This window comes from Camelus ferus, chromosome 1 (genome assembly GCF_009834535.1).
Source record: "Camelus ferus isolate YT-003-E chromosome 1, BCGSAC_Cfer_1.0, whole genome shotgun sequence".
NCBI classification, from domain to species: domain Eukaryota; kingdom Metazoa; phylum Chordata; class Mammalia; order Artiodactyla; family Camelidae; genus Camelus; species Camelus ferus.
Window position 1 is genome coordinate 1,675,874 of NC_045696.1, and position 18,095 is coordinate 1,693,968.

General features: G+C 50.7%; 5 protein-coding genes across 6 annotated transcripts in view; 1 reads left to right on the plus strand and 4 right to left on the minus strand.

Moving 5' to 3' along the window:
- The window catches only part of TSPEAR (thrombospondin type laminin G domain and EAR repeats), a 124,162-nt gene that overhangs the window by 51,189 nt on the left and 54,878 nt on the right, over positions 1 to 18,095 (plus strand). The window lies entirely within an intron of this gene.
- The window catches only part of LOC116667548 (keratin-associated protein 10-8-like), a 33,663-nt gene that overhangs the window by 15,278 nt on the left and 290 nt on the right, over positions 1 to 18,095 (minus strand). The window lies entirely within an intron of this gene.
- The window catches only part of LOC116667585 (keratin-associated protein 10-12-like), a 45,973-nt gene that overhangs the window by 5,301 nt on the left and 22,577 nt on the right, over positions 1 to 18,095 (minus strand). The window lies entirely within an intron of this gene.
- On the minus strand, positions 4,047 to 4,993 carry LOC102515812 (keratin-associated protein 10-8-like). The gene has a single exon (XM_032493074.1). It carries the CDS (start codon positions 4,934 to 4,936, stop codon positions 4,415 to 4,417), a length of 522 nt encoding a protein of 173 aa, XP_032348965.1. The 5' UTR covers positions 4,937 to 4,993; the 3' UTR covers positions 4,047 to 4,414.
- The window catches only part of LOC102516058 (keratin-associated protein 10-12-like), a 30,310-nt gene continuing 22,574 nt past the window's right edge, over positions 10,360 to 18,095 (minus strand). The window contains exon 2 of one of the 2 annotated variants that reach the window (XM_032493025.1): positions 10,360 to 11,375. In XM_032493025.1, the coding sequence (XP_032348916.1) occupies positions 10,791 to 11,321 (531 nt within the window). In that variant the 5' untranslated portion in view covers positions 11,322 to 11,375 and the 3' untranslated portion in view covers positions 10,360 to 10,790. The remainder of the gene's footprint in view (positions 11,376 to 18,095) is intronic. The other variant, XM_032492953.1, reaches the window with a different exon arrangement.

Genomic DNA, 18,095 nt, shown 5'->3' on the forward strand with positions numbered 1-18,095 from the left:
AGTATTGGCTATGTTCCCTGTGTCGTACAGTATATCCTTGTAACTTATTTTATATGTAATAGTTTGTACCTTTTAATTCCTTGCCCCTATATTGCCTGAACCCCGTCCCTCTCCCCACTGGGAACCACTAGTTTATTCTCTATATCTGTGAGTTTGCTTCTTTTTTGTTATAGTCACGAGTGTTTTGCATTTTTTAGATTCCACATATAAGCGGTATCATACAGTATTTGTCTTTCTCTGTCTGACTTATTTCACTTAGCATAATACTCTCCAGGTCCATCCATATTGTTGCAAATGGCAAAGTTTTATTATTTTTTATGGCTGAGTAGTATTCCATTGTATGTATATATACTACGTCTTCTTTATCCAGTCATCTGTTGATGGGCACTTAGGTTGCTTCCATAACTTGGCAATCGTAAAGAACGCTGCTATGAACCTTGGGATGCATGTATCTTTTAAAATTACTGCTTTCATTATTTTTAGGTGTATACCCAGGAATGGAATTACTGGGTCATATGGTAGTTCTATTTTAGTTTCTTGAGAAACCTCCATGCTTTTCCATAGTGGCTGCACCAATTTACATTCCCACCAACAGTGTACAAGGGCTCCCTTTTCTCCACATCCTAGCCAACATTTATTATTTGTGTTCTTTTTGATGACAGCTATTCTGACAGGTGTGAGGTAAAATCTCATTGTGGTTTTGATTTGCATTTTCCTGATGATTAGCAGTTTTGAGCATATTTTCATGTGCTTGTTGGCCGTCTGGATGTCTTCTTTAGAGAAATGTCTGTTTAGGTCTTCTGTCCATTTTTTGATTGGGTTTTTTTTTAATATTAAGGTGTATGAGCTGTTTGTATATTTTGAAAATTAGTCCCTTGTGTGTCATGTCATTCCCAAATATTTTCTCCCATTCTGTAGGTTATCTTTTTGTTTTGTTTATGGTTTCCTTTGCTGTACAAAACCTTTTAGGTTTAATTAGATCCCATTTGTTTATTTCTGCTTTTATTTCTATTACTCTAAGAGCTGGCTTGAAAAAAATATTGCTGAAATTTATGTCAAAGAGTGTTCTGCCTATGTTTTCCTCTAGGAGTTGTATAGCGTCTGGTCTTACATTTAGGTCTTTAGTCCATTTTGTGTTTATTTTGTATATGGTGTTAGAGAATGTTTTAATTTCATTATTTTACATGTAGCTGTCCAGTTTTCCCAACACCACTTACTGAAGGGACTGCCTTTTCTTCATTGTATATTCTTGCTTCCTTTGTCATAGATCAATTCACCATAAATGCATGAGTTTCTTTCTGGACTTTCTATCCTGGTCCATTGATCTGTGTGTCTGTTTTTATGCCAGTACCATACTGCTTTGATTGCTGTAGCTTTGTAGTGTAGTCTGAGGTCAGTGGGCATGACGCCTCGGGCTCCATTCTTCTTTCTTAAGATTGATTTTGCTATTTGGGGTCTTTTGTGCTTCCATACAGATCAAAAAATTTTTATTCTAGTCCTGTGAAAAATGTCATTGGCAATTTGGTAGGGACTGCATTGACTCTAGGTTGCCGTGGGTAGTATGGCCATTTTAACAGTACTGAGCCTTCCAATTCGAGTGCCGTGTGTCTCCCATCTGCTTGTGTTGTCTTCAATTTCTCTCATCAGTGTCTTACAGTTTTCACAATACAGTTACCTCCTTAGGTAGGTTTATTCCTAGGTATTTTATTCTTTCTGATACAATGTCAGACTGGAGTCTTTCAACTGACCTATCTTCACATTTACTATCTTTCTCCTGACTCCTCAAATGTGCTATTGAGCCCCTCCACTGAAGTTTTAGCTCCAGACATTCTTTTTGGTCCTTTTTTAAAAAAACAAAATTTCTCTCTCTTTGTTGATATTCTTTATTTGGTGAGATATCATTCTCTCAGTTTCCCATAGTTCTTTCCTTGTGCTTCCCTTTAATCAAGTGCACTGAGAGAGTGTGGCGACTTCGGACATCCGGCTTTCCCCCTTCCCTGTAGCTGGTTGTTGCTGATTGTTGTGGCACGTTGTTGTTGTTGTTTTATTCGCCGATTCTTCTAAACTAGTTTTGTAATGACTGTAGTCTTTGTCATGTGTGGTCACTATTGCATTAGCTTAGTGGTCAGATAGTGATCTGACAGAGTTCCTTAAACACTGGAGCCAAAAAACATTTTTTCCAGTCTTTGTCGCTGGGCTGTGTGTGTGTCAGGGAACGCCTTCAACCCTCAGCTAAGTACTTTCCAACTCTGCCTTCACCTCCACTTCCTGCTGGCTCAGACCCGGAAGTGGAGCCGGAGGTGAGTGTGTAGGGACTTCTCAGATCCTTCTGGAGCACATGCCCCCTCGTGAGTATGCACGAGGTCTCCTAGACGCCCAGGAATCTGTGGAAGATTTGAAAGCCCTGCTCCTCAAAGCATCTCACGTCCCAGCATTGTGTCTTCTGCTGGCCACAACTGATATCTTTCTGAGGAGCAATGACTGGTGGATTTGACAAACATCCTCCGTGTATTTGCCTCTCTGCCTTCAGAGAGTTCTGACTTACAAGAAATGAAGACAAGCCCTTAGTGTGAATCCTTCTAGAAGCCACCAGCAGGTCAGGACAACCACACTTCTTTCAGAACAAGGTCCACTCTGTTCCCTCCAGTGCCAGAAACCTCACCCGGACACAGGCTGCCATCTTCAAGACTGCTACTGAGCTGGGGACCAGGGTGGGGGGATGGGGTGGGGGGGCGAGCATCACCGAAATGCTGCAGAGCTCCTGCCGCACTGGCTCGTGCCGGGATGCACTTGCTCTTTCCTGGATGAGGCATCCTCTTGGCTGTTGTCAACCTCTGACCATGTCCAGAGTTCAGATGAGGTTGACTGCAGGAGCCTCGCCAGTTTCTTCAGTGTTTCTGTGGGGAGCAGGGTGGCCCCTTAGAGCTCCCTGTTCCCTCGCTTTCCTGACATCATTCTTAGCAGGCACAATTTTGAAAAGTCCTTTTGAGGGCATTTATCAGTATCCTCCAGAATTTAAAATTGGCAAATATTCTGGCCTGGAAATCCCATGTCTAGAAATTTAGGCACCGTGAGAACGTACACTAGTGCACACAGGTGCGTGGTGAGGACCCTCGCAGCGGCGGTGTTTGTGATGGTCAGAAAGGAGACCTGGAATGCTTGTTCACTGGGGTAAATAACTCAGTACTGGTGGCTCCACACTTTGGGATGCTCTAGGCAAAAGAAACCAGGATGAGGTTTTTGTTTATCAAATTGTCAAAGATAGAAAACCGTGTGCCCCTCTGTTGTGAACTTACACTGCTGTTAAGGGGACCAGACCCTCTTGTGGGTGCTGTGGCGATCGGCACATTCCCACGGGCTGCACCCTCTGCTCAGCAGTCCCAGTTCCAGGATCCGCTCTCGGATTTGGTCAGAGTGTGCAACACTGCACCTGGCTACATCGAACAGCTGTATTCCCGTGTCTCCTGTCTGAACATGTTCCCACACCCTTCTCGGCTTTGTCCACCCTGCCGCCTGGGGGCACCCTCTCCCACCTGCTCACCACCAGCCCAGCCCAGCAGGGGAGGCCGGGGGCCGCATCTCCTCTGCCTTTGCCTCCCCGCAGCCGGCACGTGCTGGAGGACCAGGCACCTCAGCGTCGGGGAATGTGTGCGGGAGTCCAGGATGCCCGGCCATCTGCAAGGACTGTCTGGACGTGGGGCAAGCCAATTGCTGAGGTCTCCCCTGGTCCCCACCCCAGCACTGCTGGGTCCTGGCCAGGTGTCCCCCGGCACAGCCGCACCTGTGCCCCGGGAAGGAGCTGCCTCTGCCACGGGCAGTTGACGGGGGGTTGATCTGAACCCAGTAGGTGCCCACAGGACTTGCCCGAGAACAGTCTTCTGGAGCCCTGCAGGCCCTGGAGTGACGGCCAGATGGCAGAACAAAGAGGTGGACAGGAGCTTCCAGGGGTCGTGTGCGAAGCAGCACCCAAGTCCCCCAAGGCTGGTGACGTAAAGGGCGCTCAGGCCTCACTCCCGCACCCCCACCCCATCAGCATGAAGAACTAGTGAGGGGAGCAGAGTTTTTATTTGAGCTCAGACATGGAGAGTAACACTGCCCGGGGTGGGACCCGGCTCAGGCAGGGCCCAGTGTGACCAGCGAGGGCCGTGGTCCAGAGCGAGGAAGCAGATGTGGAGCAGCCCGGGCTCCTGTGGGCCACGGTCAAGAAGGGGGCTCTGTGAGCCTGCTGGCCCCCACGTCTGGGCTGGGGGAGGTGGGGGCTGGTCTTTCCTCTGTGCTGAGCAAGACCTGGGTAGGATGGGCTGAGGACGCCAGGAGGTCAGGAGCTTTAAGGCACTGGCGGGGAGGGGGATCCCTGGAGCCCGGCTGGCCCTGGGGGGATGGGCCCGGTCAGCAGCAGGACTTCTAGGCTGAGTCAGGGACGCAGCAGGTGGAGCAGGGACACGCAGGAGGCCGGGCGGCAGCAGCTGGGCTGGCAGGAGGGGACAGGGGCACAGCAGGCGGGTCTGCACATGGGGCGGCAGAGCAGGGACACGCAGGAGGAGGGTCTGCAGCAGGACAAGGGGCAGGGGGTGGGCTCACAGCACACGGGCCTGCAGCACACAGGCTCACAGCAGTCCTGCTGGCAGGCGGAGGAGGTGCAGCAGGAGGGCTGGCAGCTAGACTGTGGGCAACACAAGGCCGTGCAGGAGCTGGTGCAGGCAGATGGGCAGGCGCAGGGCTCACAGCTCGCTGGGGCACAGAGGAGGCTCAGGCAGGGGGCCGGGGCGCAGCAGGGGGGCTCGCAGTAGCTCTCCTGGCAATCGTCCACCTGCCGGGAGAAGCCGGTGCAGGCAGTGGGTGAGCAGACGCGGCTGCCACAGTTCGGGTCACTGGAACAGACAGACAGGGTGGATGCAGAGATAACATAAGTCCTGGAGCAGCAGGCGTCAGCCATGGTGGGGCTTTGTGCCAGGAGGTGAGCTGGATGGGGCTGTGAGTGGTGAGTTGGTGGGTGAGGTGCTCTGGGCATGCGGGCTTTTATACCCCTCTCAGAGGAGCTGGGCCTCACCTGATTCTCAACAGCTCTTCCCTTTCCTTATTATTGCTCAGAGCACCTTCCCCGACAATGCTTCCTCATTTATTTACTGTGAGATGTTTGTAACACTGTCCTCTAGGCTTCTCATGGCTGGTGACTGGAGGTGTGTTTGTGTCTTGAAAGCAGTGCTGAGATGCAGACTCTGGTGGTTGAATGGCTGATGAGTTGGGTGTAAAATCTTGGCTCCTCCTTCCATCTGTTTGCTTGTTCACCTTTGATGTGAATTCTAGTCTCAGGGTGTTTTGCCCCTGCAGGTGCTCCACAGGCATCTCAGTCCCTCCTGCCCTGAGCAATGGGTGTCTTGGCCCAGAGGAGTGCCCGCATCCCTGCTCCAGTGGAGGCCCCGGCAGGGTGTCCCCAGCTCCTCCCCACGCGCGTTTCTTCCAGTGTCCCTTCCAGGCACTGTTCTTAGTTCCCCTATGTGTCTCGTAATTACTAAGTAACATGCATGTTGCATTAGTTTTGAGTTTTAGTTTTAGGTATGATTTGCTTTCCTACTGTAGAAGAAAGCTATTCTCTTGTTTTCCAGCAGCCCAAAGAGAAGGTTCCCTCTTCCCATCCTTAGAAGGCAGTCATACCCCAATATTTGGTTAAATCCATGTTCAAAATCTTTATTATTTTAATCAAGTGAGTTTATCTGTAGCCAAGCCTGTGTAGTGAAACCAGATTTTATTTCCCTGTTTATACATGTTTCATTTTTGCCTGTGTTTTTCATTTCTTAGAGTTACAATTGCATCTTGTGTTTGTTTATTTTTCTGCATACCTATCGATAAATCACCCTGAAGCTCTCTGACTAGTTCATTCCAAGCTCACTCAAAAGGCTCAGACCTACCAGGTGATCTACCATCTTTATTTGTTTTTTGGAAGCACCTCCCCTGGAGCCCTCTTTGTTTGTGGGCTAATATCTATTGGGTGATCTTGGCCAGATGCACAGGTATCATTCAGGGAGTTCCCTTCATTCCTGTCTTTGGATTTTCCATCACCTCTCTCCTATCCTGATCTATTATTTCCCAAAAGATGCGTCTTTTTCTTTGTGGGTTTACACCCTTATTTTGGTGGAGCACACCCTCCAATAGCTTTCTGAAAATAGGTTCATGGAAGATAGATTTTTTTGAGCACAGCAGAACTAAAAATGCCTTACCCTGCCTTTATACTTGATGGATGGTTTAGCTGGGGATAATCTTCTGGATTGGAAAAAAATTTCCCTCTGAATATTTTGTTGAGGCTGTAGAACATTCCAGAATTCTAAATATTCCCTTGTGTGGTCTTTCAGTTGACCCACTTCCCCCAAGGAGGAGTCACAATTCCACCTTCTCTCCCCAATGATGAGTTTTGCCTACCCTTCTGTTTATGCCTTATTTTGCTCAGCAAAAAGGGCCATGTGCCTGCCCACATTGCAGTTCATTCTTTTTCTGTGATACAATCATTGGTTTAAATATTACTTAATGTTCTCTTTCTCAATGGCAGAGATTTTGATTATTTCCAAATGTTGGCTAATGTTAATAATGCTGCTATAAAAATTCTTGTACATTTTGCTTTTGGTGGATATGCTCGCTCATTTCTCTTCATTGTATACCCAGGAGTGGAAATGCTGGGTCACAAGAAAGGCATATGTTTGGTTTAGCATGTACTGCCCAACAACTTTCTAAAGAAAGTCACATCTCCACTAGTCAGTTTTACGCATTCCAATCCCTCTGTATCCTTTATAAAGTGAGGTATTTGTATCCATTTTGGAAAGTGTGTGGGGATATCGTGCTGTTGCATTCATGTGCGTCCCCAGTGCAGTAAAGCCGCTTGTTGGACATTCAGATATCTTTTCTTGTGAGGCAGTTGTGCAAGTCATTTGCTCATTTTGTTTTTAACAGAGTTATTCATATTTCTTATTTTTTGTAGACATTTATTATACATTCTGAACATGAGTTGTCTGTTGTATCTATGCAGTGGCTTACTGGTAACTGTTTAATAACTGGCTGTCTGTAAAACGAAAACAAGAAAGCCCTGACTGGTTGCACACACCAGCTTCTACGGTGTGGACGTTCTCACCACCAGCACCAGTGCGGCGTGGCTGAGCGCGGAGCTGGGAGAGGCGAGGCGCAGCCAGCCCTCAGGAGCCGCCCTCGCAGCTGCGGCTCGCCCGGGACAGGTGCATCGTAAATCGCTCATCCAGGCCTGGGCTGTGTTCTTCATCCCCTAGATGGTGTCCGTTTTACAAGCCAGCCTTATAGAGGTGTAGTTACATACTGTAAATCGTCCTTATTTAAAGTTTCCATTTGCTGAGTGTTGGGAAACGTGTACCCCTGTGAGGCCGCTTCCAGAAGCAAGGTACAGAACTTTCCCATCGCCCCCAAGGTTCCCATGTGCACTTTCACAGTCAGTCCCATCCCCTCACAACCCCGAACCCAGGAAACTCCAGATCCCCTCTGTGTCTCGACGGCATTTGTCTTTCCTGGCGTCTCATGTGAACTGGATTAGGCAGCGTGAACCCTTTCGGTGCGGCGCTCCCCCTCAGGACGCTGAGGGAGATCCACGCACATGTGGCTCCACGCAGCGGCGGCGGGTCCTTTCTGCGCCGAGGAGTAGCCCGCTGTGTACATACAGCACCACTGGTTTATCCATTTTGCTGCTGGGGCTCATACGGCTAGGAGGGAAAAGCAGCTCCTCTGAACATCGGTGAGAAGCTCTTTGGCGGTGTGCTCCACTTCGCTCGGAAGACTAGCCCGGGGGCGGCCGGCCCACGCGCGTGCTTGGGAGGCTGCCGGCCGGTTTCGGGGGGTTGTGCCGTTTTACCCTCCCGCCTGCAAATCCCCGTGGGTCCAGTTCCTCCACATCCTCGCTGACACGTGGCATCGTTAGCTTTTCAAATCTGAGTCACTCTAACGGGTGTGTTGTGTTCATGGTGTTTTTTGATGACTTGTTCTTAATTTTAATGAAGTCCAATTTATTGATTATTTTCTTCTGTGTTTAGTGTTTTTTACGTCCTGCTTCCAAAGCCTTTGCCCCGTGCGTTCCTCTCGATCTCCAGTTTCCCTTCCACATTCAGCTCTGAGACCCACCTCCAGTTAGCGGTGTGAGCGATCAGTCAAACGTCCGTCTTCCGCACACACATCGAGTTGTCCCGCGCCCTCGCTACACGCAAACCCGCAGTGACGCCGACTGCAAACCACGTGCCGTGGGGGCGCGGAGTCATCAGGCTCCTTCGGCCTACTTGCTGTTGCACCAACGTCTGGACCTGGTCCTTGCTGCCCCAGAAAGCGTTCCCCTAGCTTCTCAAGTTCTTCTGTGACCACAGGCTGTTCAAGCGTTTCATCTTTTCTTGCGTTGATTCCAGCGATGATCTTTTCCTGGGAAATTTCTCTCTTCATCTGAAAGTTTCAGTTGGGTTGACGTAAAGATGGCTCTTTTTCTCATAGTTTAAAAGTTTCTCTCTCTTCAGTCAATATTTATTTATCTCTTTTAGATCTGCCATGCTTTGAATTCCTGCACAGATCTTTTGAAAACAAATGTTTCCCTGTGTTGCCTGTATCTACAATTTCTTTCTTTGTTCTTAGGTCATTAGTTTTATTCATTTATTTCTTTCACTTCCTTTCAGAAGTTTTCCTCACTTTCTGAATTAAAATTGTACTTACTTTTAACCTTGATTACTTTTTCACCGTGTCTCTTTAAGGAGCTAATTGACTCCCTGAATGCTGCTTTACGCAAACTGCACACACATTCTGAGCTGAAATACTTTCTTCATTTATTTCCAAAGAGTTTGTACTTGGGTTTCCGTGTCTTCAACTAGAGAGGCCATCTTTAAATTTTCCGAAGGAAGCATCTTTGCGTTTTCACAAGTCTATCTTACGGAACCTGGCTCAGGAGCGTGGTCTGGGTAACATCTTTTCCACCTTTGTAGATAGTTTTTTAAATTATAAAACATTTCAGAAAGTTTAGAAAATAGCGTAGTAAGTACTCATGCATCTACAAATCGGTGTAAACAAATCTCAGCGTTTTGCCACATGTGCGGAATGTCACAGGTGCCACCGAAGTCCCCGTGTGCCCCCATCCCATCCTCCGCCCTCCGTTGGAGTAGCCACTATTCTGAGGCTGGTGTTGCAGATGTTTTGGAGTTTAACAGAGGTGTTCATAGCCGTGAAGACAAAGGATCGCTGTATGGTTTGGCCTGTATATGTGTATTACTGCGTATGTATCAATCTGCATCAAGATTTTTTTTTCGCTCCACGCTATGCTTTTGAGGTTCGTCCATGGGTGTGTTTCTCTGGTTCAGCCGTTTAAACGCACCTTCCTTGCGTGTATAGGCTGTGGTTCAATTGTCCATTCTCCTGCTGAGGGGCGCTTAGGTCATTTTTAATGCTGCTGCGAGATGACCAGTGTGGGTTCTTGTGCAGACAGGAGGACCCTCCCCTGGAGGCCGCCGGGGGAGGGTGGGCACAGGTGCCGCGTTCCCAGGTGTAACCCACCTGCTCTGAAAACCGGAAATCGCGCCTGCATCTGAGTGGGTCTTGTTTCCTGCGCTCCGGGCCGTGCTTGTCACGGTCGGACTTGAGCTCTTTAGCCAATCTGATGGGTACTGGGGTCCCTGGGGCCTCCCCCAGGCTTGGTGATTCACTGTGTCTCGCACGACTCAGCCCAGAGAGTAAGTCAGCACAGGGAGGGTCGCGTGGGGAGAGGCCAGGGGACAGCGGGCACAGGCTTCCTGAATGTCCCCACCCCCACCCCGGGGAGTCACAAGGAAGCACTGACCCGCCAGCAGGGAGCTCGTGGGAGATCAGCGCCCAGGGCTTTCCTGGGGGCTGGTCACGTGGGTGCCCTCCACCTGGCCTGCGCCCAAGTTCCAGACTCCCAGAGGGAGCGCAGCTGTCCATACTGCGTGTGCAGACGGTTTAGACCCGGGAGGCCCCTGTCACTCCACAGTGGGACCTTCCCCGAGTGCACGTTCCCAGATGCCCGAGGGTGGCCGTCCCAGGCCAGCCTTGCTCTTTCCTGCATGGGGCCAGGGGCTTTATCCTTCTGGAGTGGGGGAACTGGAGACCATCGGGGTTTGGGGGTCACCCCTGTAGGGCAGCTCCTTCCCAGGGCAGCACCACTGTTAGGCCACTCAGCCTTTGCATCCATGAAAACACGTGCTCCCCTTGGACATACACATGTCTAGAGTGGTGGAGCAGCTCCTGGACACCACTGAAGGGGCAGGAACACCAGGGCCCTTGGCAGTGACCCAGGCCCACTCTTACCTGGGGGAGGGTCAGGCAGGGGTCTTTGCTGTAAACAGCAGAAACGAACTCTGGTTTAATGGATCAGGAGAGAATTTATTGGAAAGGACTGACAGCTCACAGAGGAAGGAAAAAAAAATTAAGAAAGCAGTTAGGATCCAGTGGAGGAGCCAGGGCCACGCCAGGGTCTAGGGGCCGCGAAGACAAACCACCTCCCAGCATATGCCTTCTTGTCCTTTACTCCACACCAGGGTCCCAGCCTGAGGGGGGGCTGGCTGCCTCCCTGGGGTCAGTACCAACCCAGGCCGGGGGGGTGGCATGTGACCGGGGCTGGGGGTTGTCAATGCTTGAAGAAGTTAGTGTGCTATTCCCAGGACAAGAAATGCACAGTGAGTGGCCAGGTGACATAGTGTCCACTGCAGGGGAGTGCTCCACAGCTGTCCTGGCCCTGAGTAAGGATCCAGGGGTGCAGATGGTAGTGAGCTTTGGGGTGACCTGAAGATCACTCAGTAGCAGGCAGGGCGGGAGCACCTGGGGTGGCAGAGCAGGGACACGCAGGAGGCTGGGTGGCAGCAGCTGGGCTGGCAGGAGGGGGCAGGGGCACAGCAGGCGGGTCTGCACACGGGGCGGCAGAGCAGGGACACACAGGAGGAGGGTCTGCAGCAGGACGAGGGGCAGGGGGTGGGCTCACAGCACACGGGCCTGCAGCACACGGGCCTGCAGCACACAGGCTCACAGCAGTCCTGCTGGCAGGGGGAGGAGGTGCAGCAGGAGGGCTGGCAGCTAGACTGCAGGCAGCACAAGGCCGTGCAGGAGCTGGTGCAGGCAGATGGGCAGGGGCAGGGCTCACAGCTCGCTGGGGCGCAGAGGAGGCTCAGGCAGGGGGTCGGGGCGCAGCAGGGGGGCTCGCAGCAGCTCTCTGGGCAGTCGTCCACCTGCCAGGAGGAGCCGGTGCAGGAGTCACAGGGACCGGGCAGGCAGACCCGGCCGCCATAGCTCAGGTTGCTGGAACAGACGGACAGGGCAGGCGCAGCCATGGTGTGGGCGGTGGGGCTGGAGGAGGGTGAGTATGTGAGTGTGAGTGTGTGTGTAAGGTGCTGTGTGCTGTCGGCTTTTATACCCCTCGCAGCTTGTGTTTCCAGGCCCTACAAGCTTCCAGTTCCGGTTCGCAGGCTGGCATGGGGACGTTTGTTGGCCTGTGGCGTCGTGCACCTCGTAAACTTCCTGGGAGCGTCTGGCTCAGGAGTCTGTCCCATTGTGTCCCCAGGGGAGCGGGAGGGGGTTGGCGTGATTCCAGCCCTGGTTCTCAGAGCAGGGGAGGGTGGGTGTCGGGGTGGGCGGTGCCCTGGACCCCCTTGGGTGTGCTGGGCACCGTCCTGTCACCTGCCAGGGCGGCCCCGGGCCATCGCTCACCTCGCCGGCAGGCGGCGTTAGGAAGCTCCCCTCTTGTCAAACACCCCATCCCGTGGGGCGCAGGCATGCTGCCCCCTGTGAGGAGGACCCGCAGTCAGGTCACTCAGTGGCGTCCCAGGGCCATCAAAGGACTGCTCTCTGCTTCCTGCCTGTGTGTCCACTGTCCCCCTGTCCATGCACTTGGAAGGCCACAGGACCATGTATTTAGGGCAAAATCACGTGTGCTGCAGACAACGCCAGCCTCCTGGGCCCATGGTTCCCATGCGTGGGCCACACGGAGCACCCATGCTGGACTCGGAGTGGGTCACAGCCCCCATGTCTCCCTCCCGCGCAGCCCCCTGTGTTTGGATGGCCCGGCTCCTCCTCCAAGGCAGTCCCTGTCGGCCTTTCCCAGCACCCTGCTGGCCGGATACCCCACCCGCCTCCCCACAGGACACAGACTGCCCGCAGGGTCGCACAGCCCACAGGAAGCCGCGGGACGAAGCCGTGGGACGAAGCCGTGGATGGCATCTCCCTCAGCCTCGTCCCCTGGGACCCGGCCTCCTGTCAGGAAGCAGCCACTCACCCACTTAGCCGCGGTCTCTGACCACGTACACACGTGCGCACGGGCAGCGCATTCCCGTGACCCACAGGATTGTGTTGTACAAAGTCGCACAGACACTGAATAGTAAATGCTGTGAACAGTGAAGCATCGCTCCCAAGGAGATACAGGGCTGGGTTTCTGCGGGCCTCTGCTCACTGCGTTCTCATCAGCCAGGCTCAGTGCTCGTGCGGACGGCTGCGCACGTCCACCCTGACCCCGCGAGCTGGGCGAGTGCTGATCTGGGGCCGCAAACAGATGTGAGTGAGCGGGCGAGTTCACGCAAAAGGAGCCCTCGGATGCCGAGGCCGGCCTCCCCCTCCCCTCGCCTCTCTCCCTGCCTGACTCATCTACCTGTCAGTCACTTCCCATTGACCTATGGATCTACGAGTCTAGTTCCTGTTTCCTCTCTCTGTTGGTATGTCTATGTACACATAATGTCTTTGTGTGTATAAATTTTTAAAATGCAAACTATATCACATTCTACCCACTGTGTTTTTTAAACTCAGCCCAGTGGGGAGCTCCTTCCCTGGGAATGTGTAAAGGTTTCCCTCTCCTGTTCGCCGCTGCCTGGAATCCCACGTTGGCCTGTGCGTCCACTTTCTTCTGCTGTGAAACAAAGTATCACAAGCCTCCCGGCTTAAAACGGGGCACACATGTCGCCTCGCAGCCTGCGGGGGGGGGGGGGGGTGCGCCCAGGTGCAGCTGAGCTAGGCTCCCACGGGGCTGTGACCCGGGGTCTCATCTGAAGGTGCAGCACGGGGAGGGGTCCCTGCCAAGCTCAGGTGGGCCTTGTCAGGATGCAGCTCCTGCCGGTGGTGGGAGAGAGGGCTCGGCTTTTGCTGGCTCTCAGTGGAGGCAGCCCTCGCTTACTTGCCTCTCACGGGCAGCTCACAGCAGGACAGGAGGGCAGGCTCTCCTCCCTGCACCGGGGCTACCATCTTACATAACATAATCACACGCGTGTGATCATGCACGTCCCGCCACCTTTGCTGTATCCTCTGTGCCTGTAAGCGTGTCACAGGTCCTGACCACGCTCGAGGGGCCGGGGCCACGCTGCCCGCGGACACCAGGAGGCGGGGGTGGGCCCCCGGCATCTGTTTCCCGTGTTCTGTGTCATGGAGCTTTGAACGAGCTCATGCTGTGGTGCTTCTGCACAGGCCTCGCGCCTGTTCAGGAACACCTGCAGGACCGCCGCTCGGGGACTGGGCCGAAGGCGCGGGCTTCCCACCTCAGCGCGCAGCGGCAAGCCGCCCCCGGAGCTGCGGGAGCTGCCGCATCCCGGCTGGGGGCCCGCCGCGCTGCCCTGCCCGCTCCCTGCCCAAGCCGTGACCTCGGCGTCAGCGGTTTTTGTCTTTTCCAATTTGAAACGTGAAAAATGATATCACTTGGCTGTTAAATTTGTTTTCTCTCATTTTGAGGGGAGTTGAGCGTACGTTCGTATTTAGGAAACATTCACAGTCGTTTCTCAGTTGGCTGTCTGTCTGTGTCCTTAGCTCACTTTCTGTCATGTTGTCAGTGTTTGTTCACCACTGGTGGGAGATGGTTGGGTGTGACTGGCTCTTTCTCTGTGACCTGTGTGACAAATTGTTTCTCACATTGTCGTTTGTCCTTTGACTGCTTATGGTGTTTTATCCCATGTGACTTTAAAGTTTTCATGTGATGAAATTTTCCAATCTTATTTTTATGGCTTCATTGTTTTACTCCAAACTTCTAATAGCCTTTCCCATTTTGAGATTATTTTTGTCTCCATTCCTATCAATTATTGAGACAGGTATCCCCAAATATGATTTCTTTTTACCTTTCCCTATTTCTACATTCAGTTCTGTTGATTTTTGATTTCTGTGTTTTAAGCTATGTTATTAGGTACCTACATGTTTAAAATGATTATAGCTCTCTAGAGGGTTGACCTTTTAGTTTCATGAAACGTCTTTCTTCATCTCAAATAACACTTCCTACTGCAGAATCTCCATTATCTGGTGTTAATGAGCCAGGCCAGCTTTTTTGGTTAGTGTTGCATCATGTAGCCTTTTCCATCCTTTGACTTCCAGCCTTTCTGGACCCTTATATTTAGGATGTAGCTTTTGTAAGCAACACACAGATTTTCTTCTCCTTTTTTAAAATCCAGACTAACAATTTCTATATGTAAATTGAAATATTTAATACTTCACCTTTAATTTAATTATTGATAATTGGGTTTATATCTACTATCTGATTATATGTTTTCTATTTGTCCCAACTGTTATATGTTCCTTTTACACATTTTTCCTGACTACTTCGGATTAATCAAGCACTTTTATTATTCACTTCCCCTTTTCTAGTCATCATTTACTTACACCAGGCTTCTACTGTTCTTTCAGAGGTTGCCCTAGAGATTACAGCATGCTTTCTTGGGTTACCCAAGCCCATGCCAGCACCCCTGCACTTCCAGAGCAATGCTGAGATCTCAGAGCACTCCAGCTCCATTGATCCCTCTCACCTGTCAATGTCATCATGCATTTTATTTCTCCCTGTAGCTTAGATGCCCTAGGACTGTGAATGTAATATACGTCGTCATAACATTGTGAGTATGCACGTAGGTCAACTTTCACTTCTATTTTCCTTCTTATTTCTCTTTTCAGCTTCTCCTCCTTTCTGTCTTTCAGTCATCCTGTCTGGACACTTCCCTTTAATGTTAATTTAAAGTGGGTCTTCTGGTGTTGAAGTTGCTCAGTTTTTGTCTAGCAATGTTTTGCTCCATCTTCACCTTTGAACAGTATTCTTGGTGGGCTAGAATTCCAGGTTTGCAGTTATTATCTTTCAGACTCTTCAAGATGCCATTCCATTACCTTCTCAATTTCATCACTCCTGTTGGGAAATCTACTATAAATCTTATTGCTGCAACTTTGAAGTTAATGCCTATTTTTCCTCTGTTTTCAACAATTAGTCTTTATCTCTGGCTTTTATCAGTTCCATTATGATGCACTTAGGTGTTGCTTCATTAATATTTATTCTCTTAAGGTTTATATTATTCCTTGGATATGTAGCTTGAGTCTTTGTTTTGGAAGATTCTTTACCATTATCTCTTCAAACATTCCCCCATTCTTTCTCTTTCCTCCCATGTGGGACTCCACTGGGAAAAAAGTGAAATTTCTTCACCATATTCTACCACATTTATTCAATTATTTCCCCTCCTTTTTCCTCTCCAGTTTCATCCTGGATGCTTCACATCTTCCACCACGAATCCCCTCTCTGGCTGTCCATTCTACTTTAAATCCATCTATCCATTCGTAAGTACCATGATTACTTTTTTCAGTCTAGAATTTCTACTTGCTGCTTTTTTCTACATTTCAGTTTTAGACAAAGCTCTCCATCATTACATCTGTTTTCTTGAGCATATTCTTCACAATTATTTAAAATCTGTGCCTCCTTTCATGCGGTGTCACCTCTGGGTTTATTTCTATTGTCTATTTTGTCTCTTGGCACCATTCCTTGGCATGACTGTCATCCTTGGTTGAATGTTTGACATTGTGTATGAAAAATTCTAGATGCTCTGAATGAGTTTCTCTTCTTCTGAGAAATTCACCTCATCCTCCGGCAGATGGCTTGAGTGGGGGCAGAAGATTTTTATTGACGTCAGGCTGAGAGGCGGTCCCTGTAAGCTCGGGTCTATGTCTGGAGGAGGAGGAGGAGAGCTAGTCTTCCTTGGCTTGTCTTTACTCTGGCTTTTATCTCCTTGGTAATGAGATTGGAAAAACTCTGCTTGGCTTTTTAATGGCTTCCTGCTGGCCTTCTTAGTATTTGCCCTGCATAGCATGAAAACCTGGCAAACACCTTCAGGCTTCAACCTCCAACTCTAGAGATCTTCTTGGTGCCTCTTGTTTGTCTGGAACCTTGTCCCCTTGAGTCCTTGCTGCCGCCAGTCACAGACTCCCACATAATTTTCTCCAGCCCCACGAGATCCCAGAAGGTCTGCTGGTTTCTCTGTATCTTAGTTGCGGCCTTCTGCCACTTTTCTCCTCCTTGCACCCAGTGCCAAGATTCATCAGTTGCACTTAAGGGAAAAGCCATCGGAGAATGCTGGCTCACCGCTCTGAAGTTCCCTCGTCTCCAGAATGTTTGCCCCTCAATTCTTAGTTTTATCCAGTAGCTTTCCAAAGATTTAAGCAGATGTTTGTATTTTATCCATCTTTTCAAGTTATTCTTAGCAGGAGTATATCTGACACAAGCTACCTTGTCATAGATGGCCACAGTCATCCCCCTTTCCTCCCCTCCCACGTCTTCGTCCTCTCTCTCTCTCCCATGCACTCCTAGTCTATGCAGTCCCTTCCTGTGTTTCCAGAGGGGCCAGAAGCTGAGCACAAGAGGCCAGGCTCAAAGATGCATTACTTTTATAACTCAAAATATAAAGACAGACAACTCAGCTCACAATTTGACTGAAATCCTAGAACCCTGTCTTGCCTTTCATAGATTTCCTAGAAGTTGAGAGGCCTGGGCAGAGCTCCACTGTTGGAAACACAGAAATGCCAGGAAGGGTGAGAATTTGAGCCCCCAGATTTAGCGAGAGTGTTACACACACCACCTCCCTCCCTGAATCCTCTCACTGGAGTGACAAGGTGCTCTTCTGGGACCAATGCACGTGAGGCTATGCCCGGCCACCACACACATCACGGGTACCAAGAGCCTGCCTTGGGGGGAGGGTGTGGCTCAGTGGTAGAGCACGTGCTTAGCATGCACGAGGTCCTGGGTTCAATTCCCAGAACCTCCATTAAAATAAATAAATAAATAGACAAAGAAAGAAAGAAACCTAATTACGCCCCCCCACCCATAAAACCAAAGATTAAAAAACAAAGCAAACAAACAAAAGCCCGCCTCTCCCTGGCTGGCAGCTCGGGCTCCACCTGTCGACTTTGCACTCCCAAGGCTGGCATGTGTCACAGGTAGGATTTGCGGCACAGTGAGTGAATTCACATTTGGCAAGTAAAGGACCAGAGAAGATCTGAAATTTAGCAGAGAGAACCACATTTCAATGGCCACTTGGATATTTTTTTGAGGAGGAAGGGAGAAGCTTGGAGGATTTTGGGGGTTCTGGCTGGGGTGACCCGAGGACACGTTCAATTAACAATCAAGAAAACAAACAGGAAACACAAAACAATCATTGGTTCTCTGTGGAGGCTTTGTGAGGTGGCTGTGCTTTCTGCAGGGAGGGGAAGGGCGCTCTGGTTCACATGCACGGTTTTGCAGGTTCGGAGTAAGTGTGCACGGCGGTGGGGGCCAGTGGACAGATGCGGACCTGGGCCTCACCGAGGGGGTGGATGAAGGCAGGGCGTGTGCTGCCCACCCAGGGGAACAGCGCTGCTGCCGTCCCGCTGTCCCACCTTCCCTTGTTCGCCACCTGCACCACGCTGTCAAGGAAGCTCCCTGCACCAGAGGGAGCTGAGGAATCACATTAGGAAAGTTTGGCCTCGAACCCTCCTTGACAGGGCTTCCCCAGCCCGGCACTGTGACGCCGGGGCCGCCCAGGTAGGGAGGCCCCTGGGTGTGTGCACGGCGGTCCCAGGCCCCGGCCAGGCCAGATGGACTTAGGACACACTGTTGCAGACACGTTCCCTTTCCACCTCGGTGTTATGTTCTGGACTGAAAGTCGCATAGGCTGCATCAACAGACCTCGAAATGCACTCAGGAGTGTTATAAGCTGAGCAACATTTCAGAAATAAACAATAACTGGCACTAATGAGAGCTCTCTGGGTTCCAGACACCAACAAGGAAGGGAGGGTATGGGAGTGTCTGCTGGGAAAACACACAACACACAACACAGAGGAGGGGTATAAAAGCCGAC

Bases quoted from the DNA above. Each gene is read 5' to 3' on its own strand.
- LOC102515812 (XM_032493074.1), bottom strand. From the start codon at position 4,936: ATGGCTGACGCCTGCTGCTCCAGGACTTATGTTATCTCTGCATCCACC.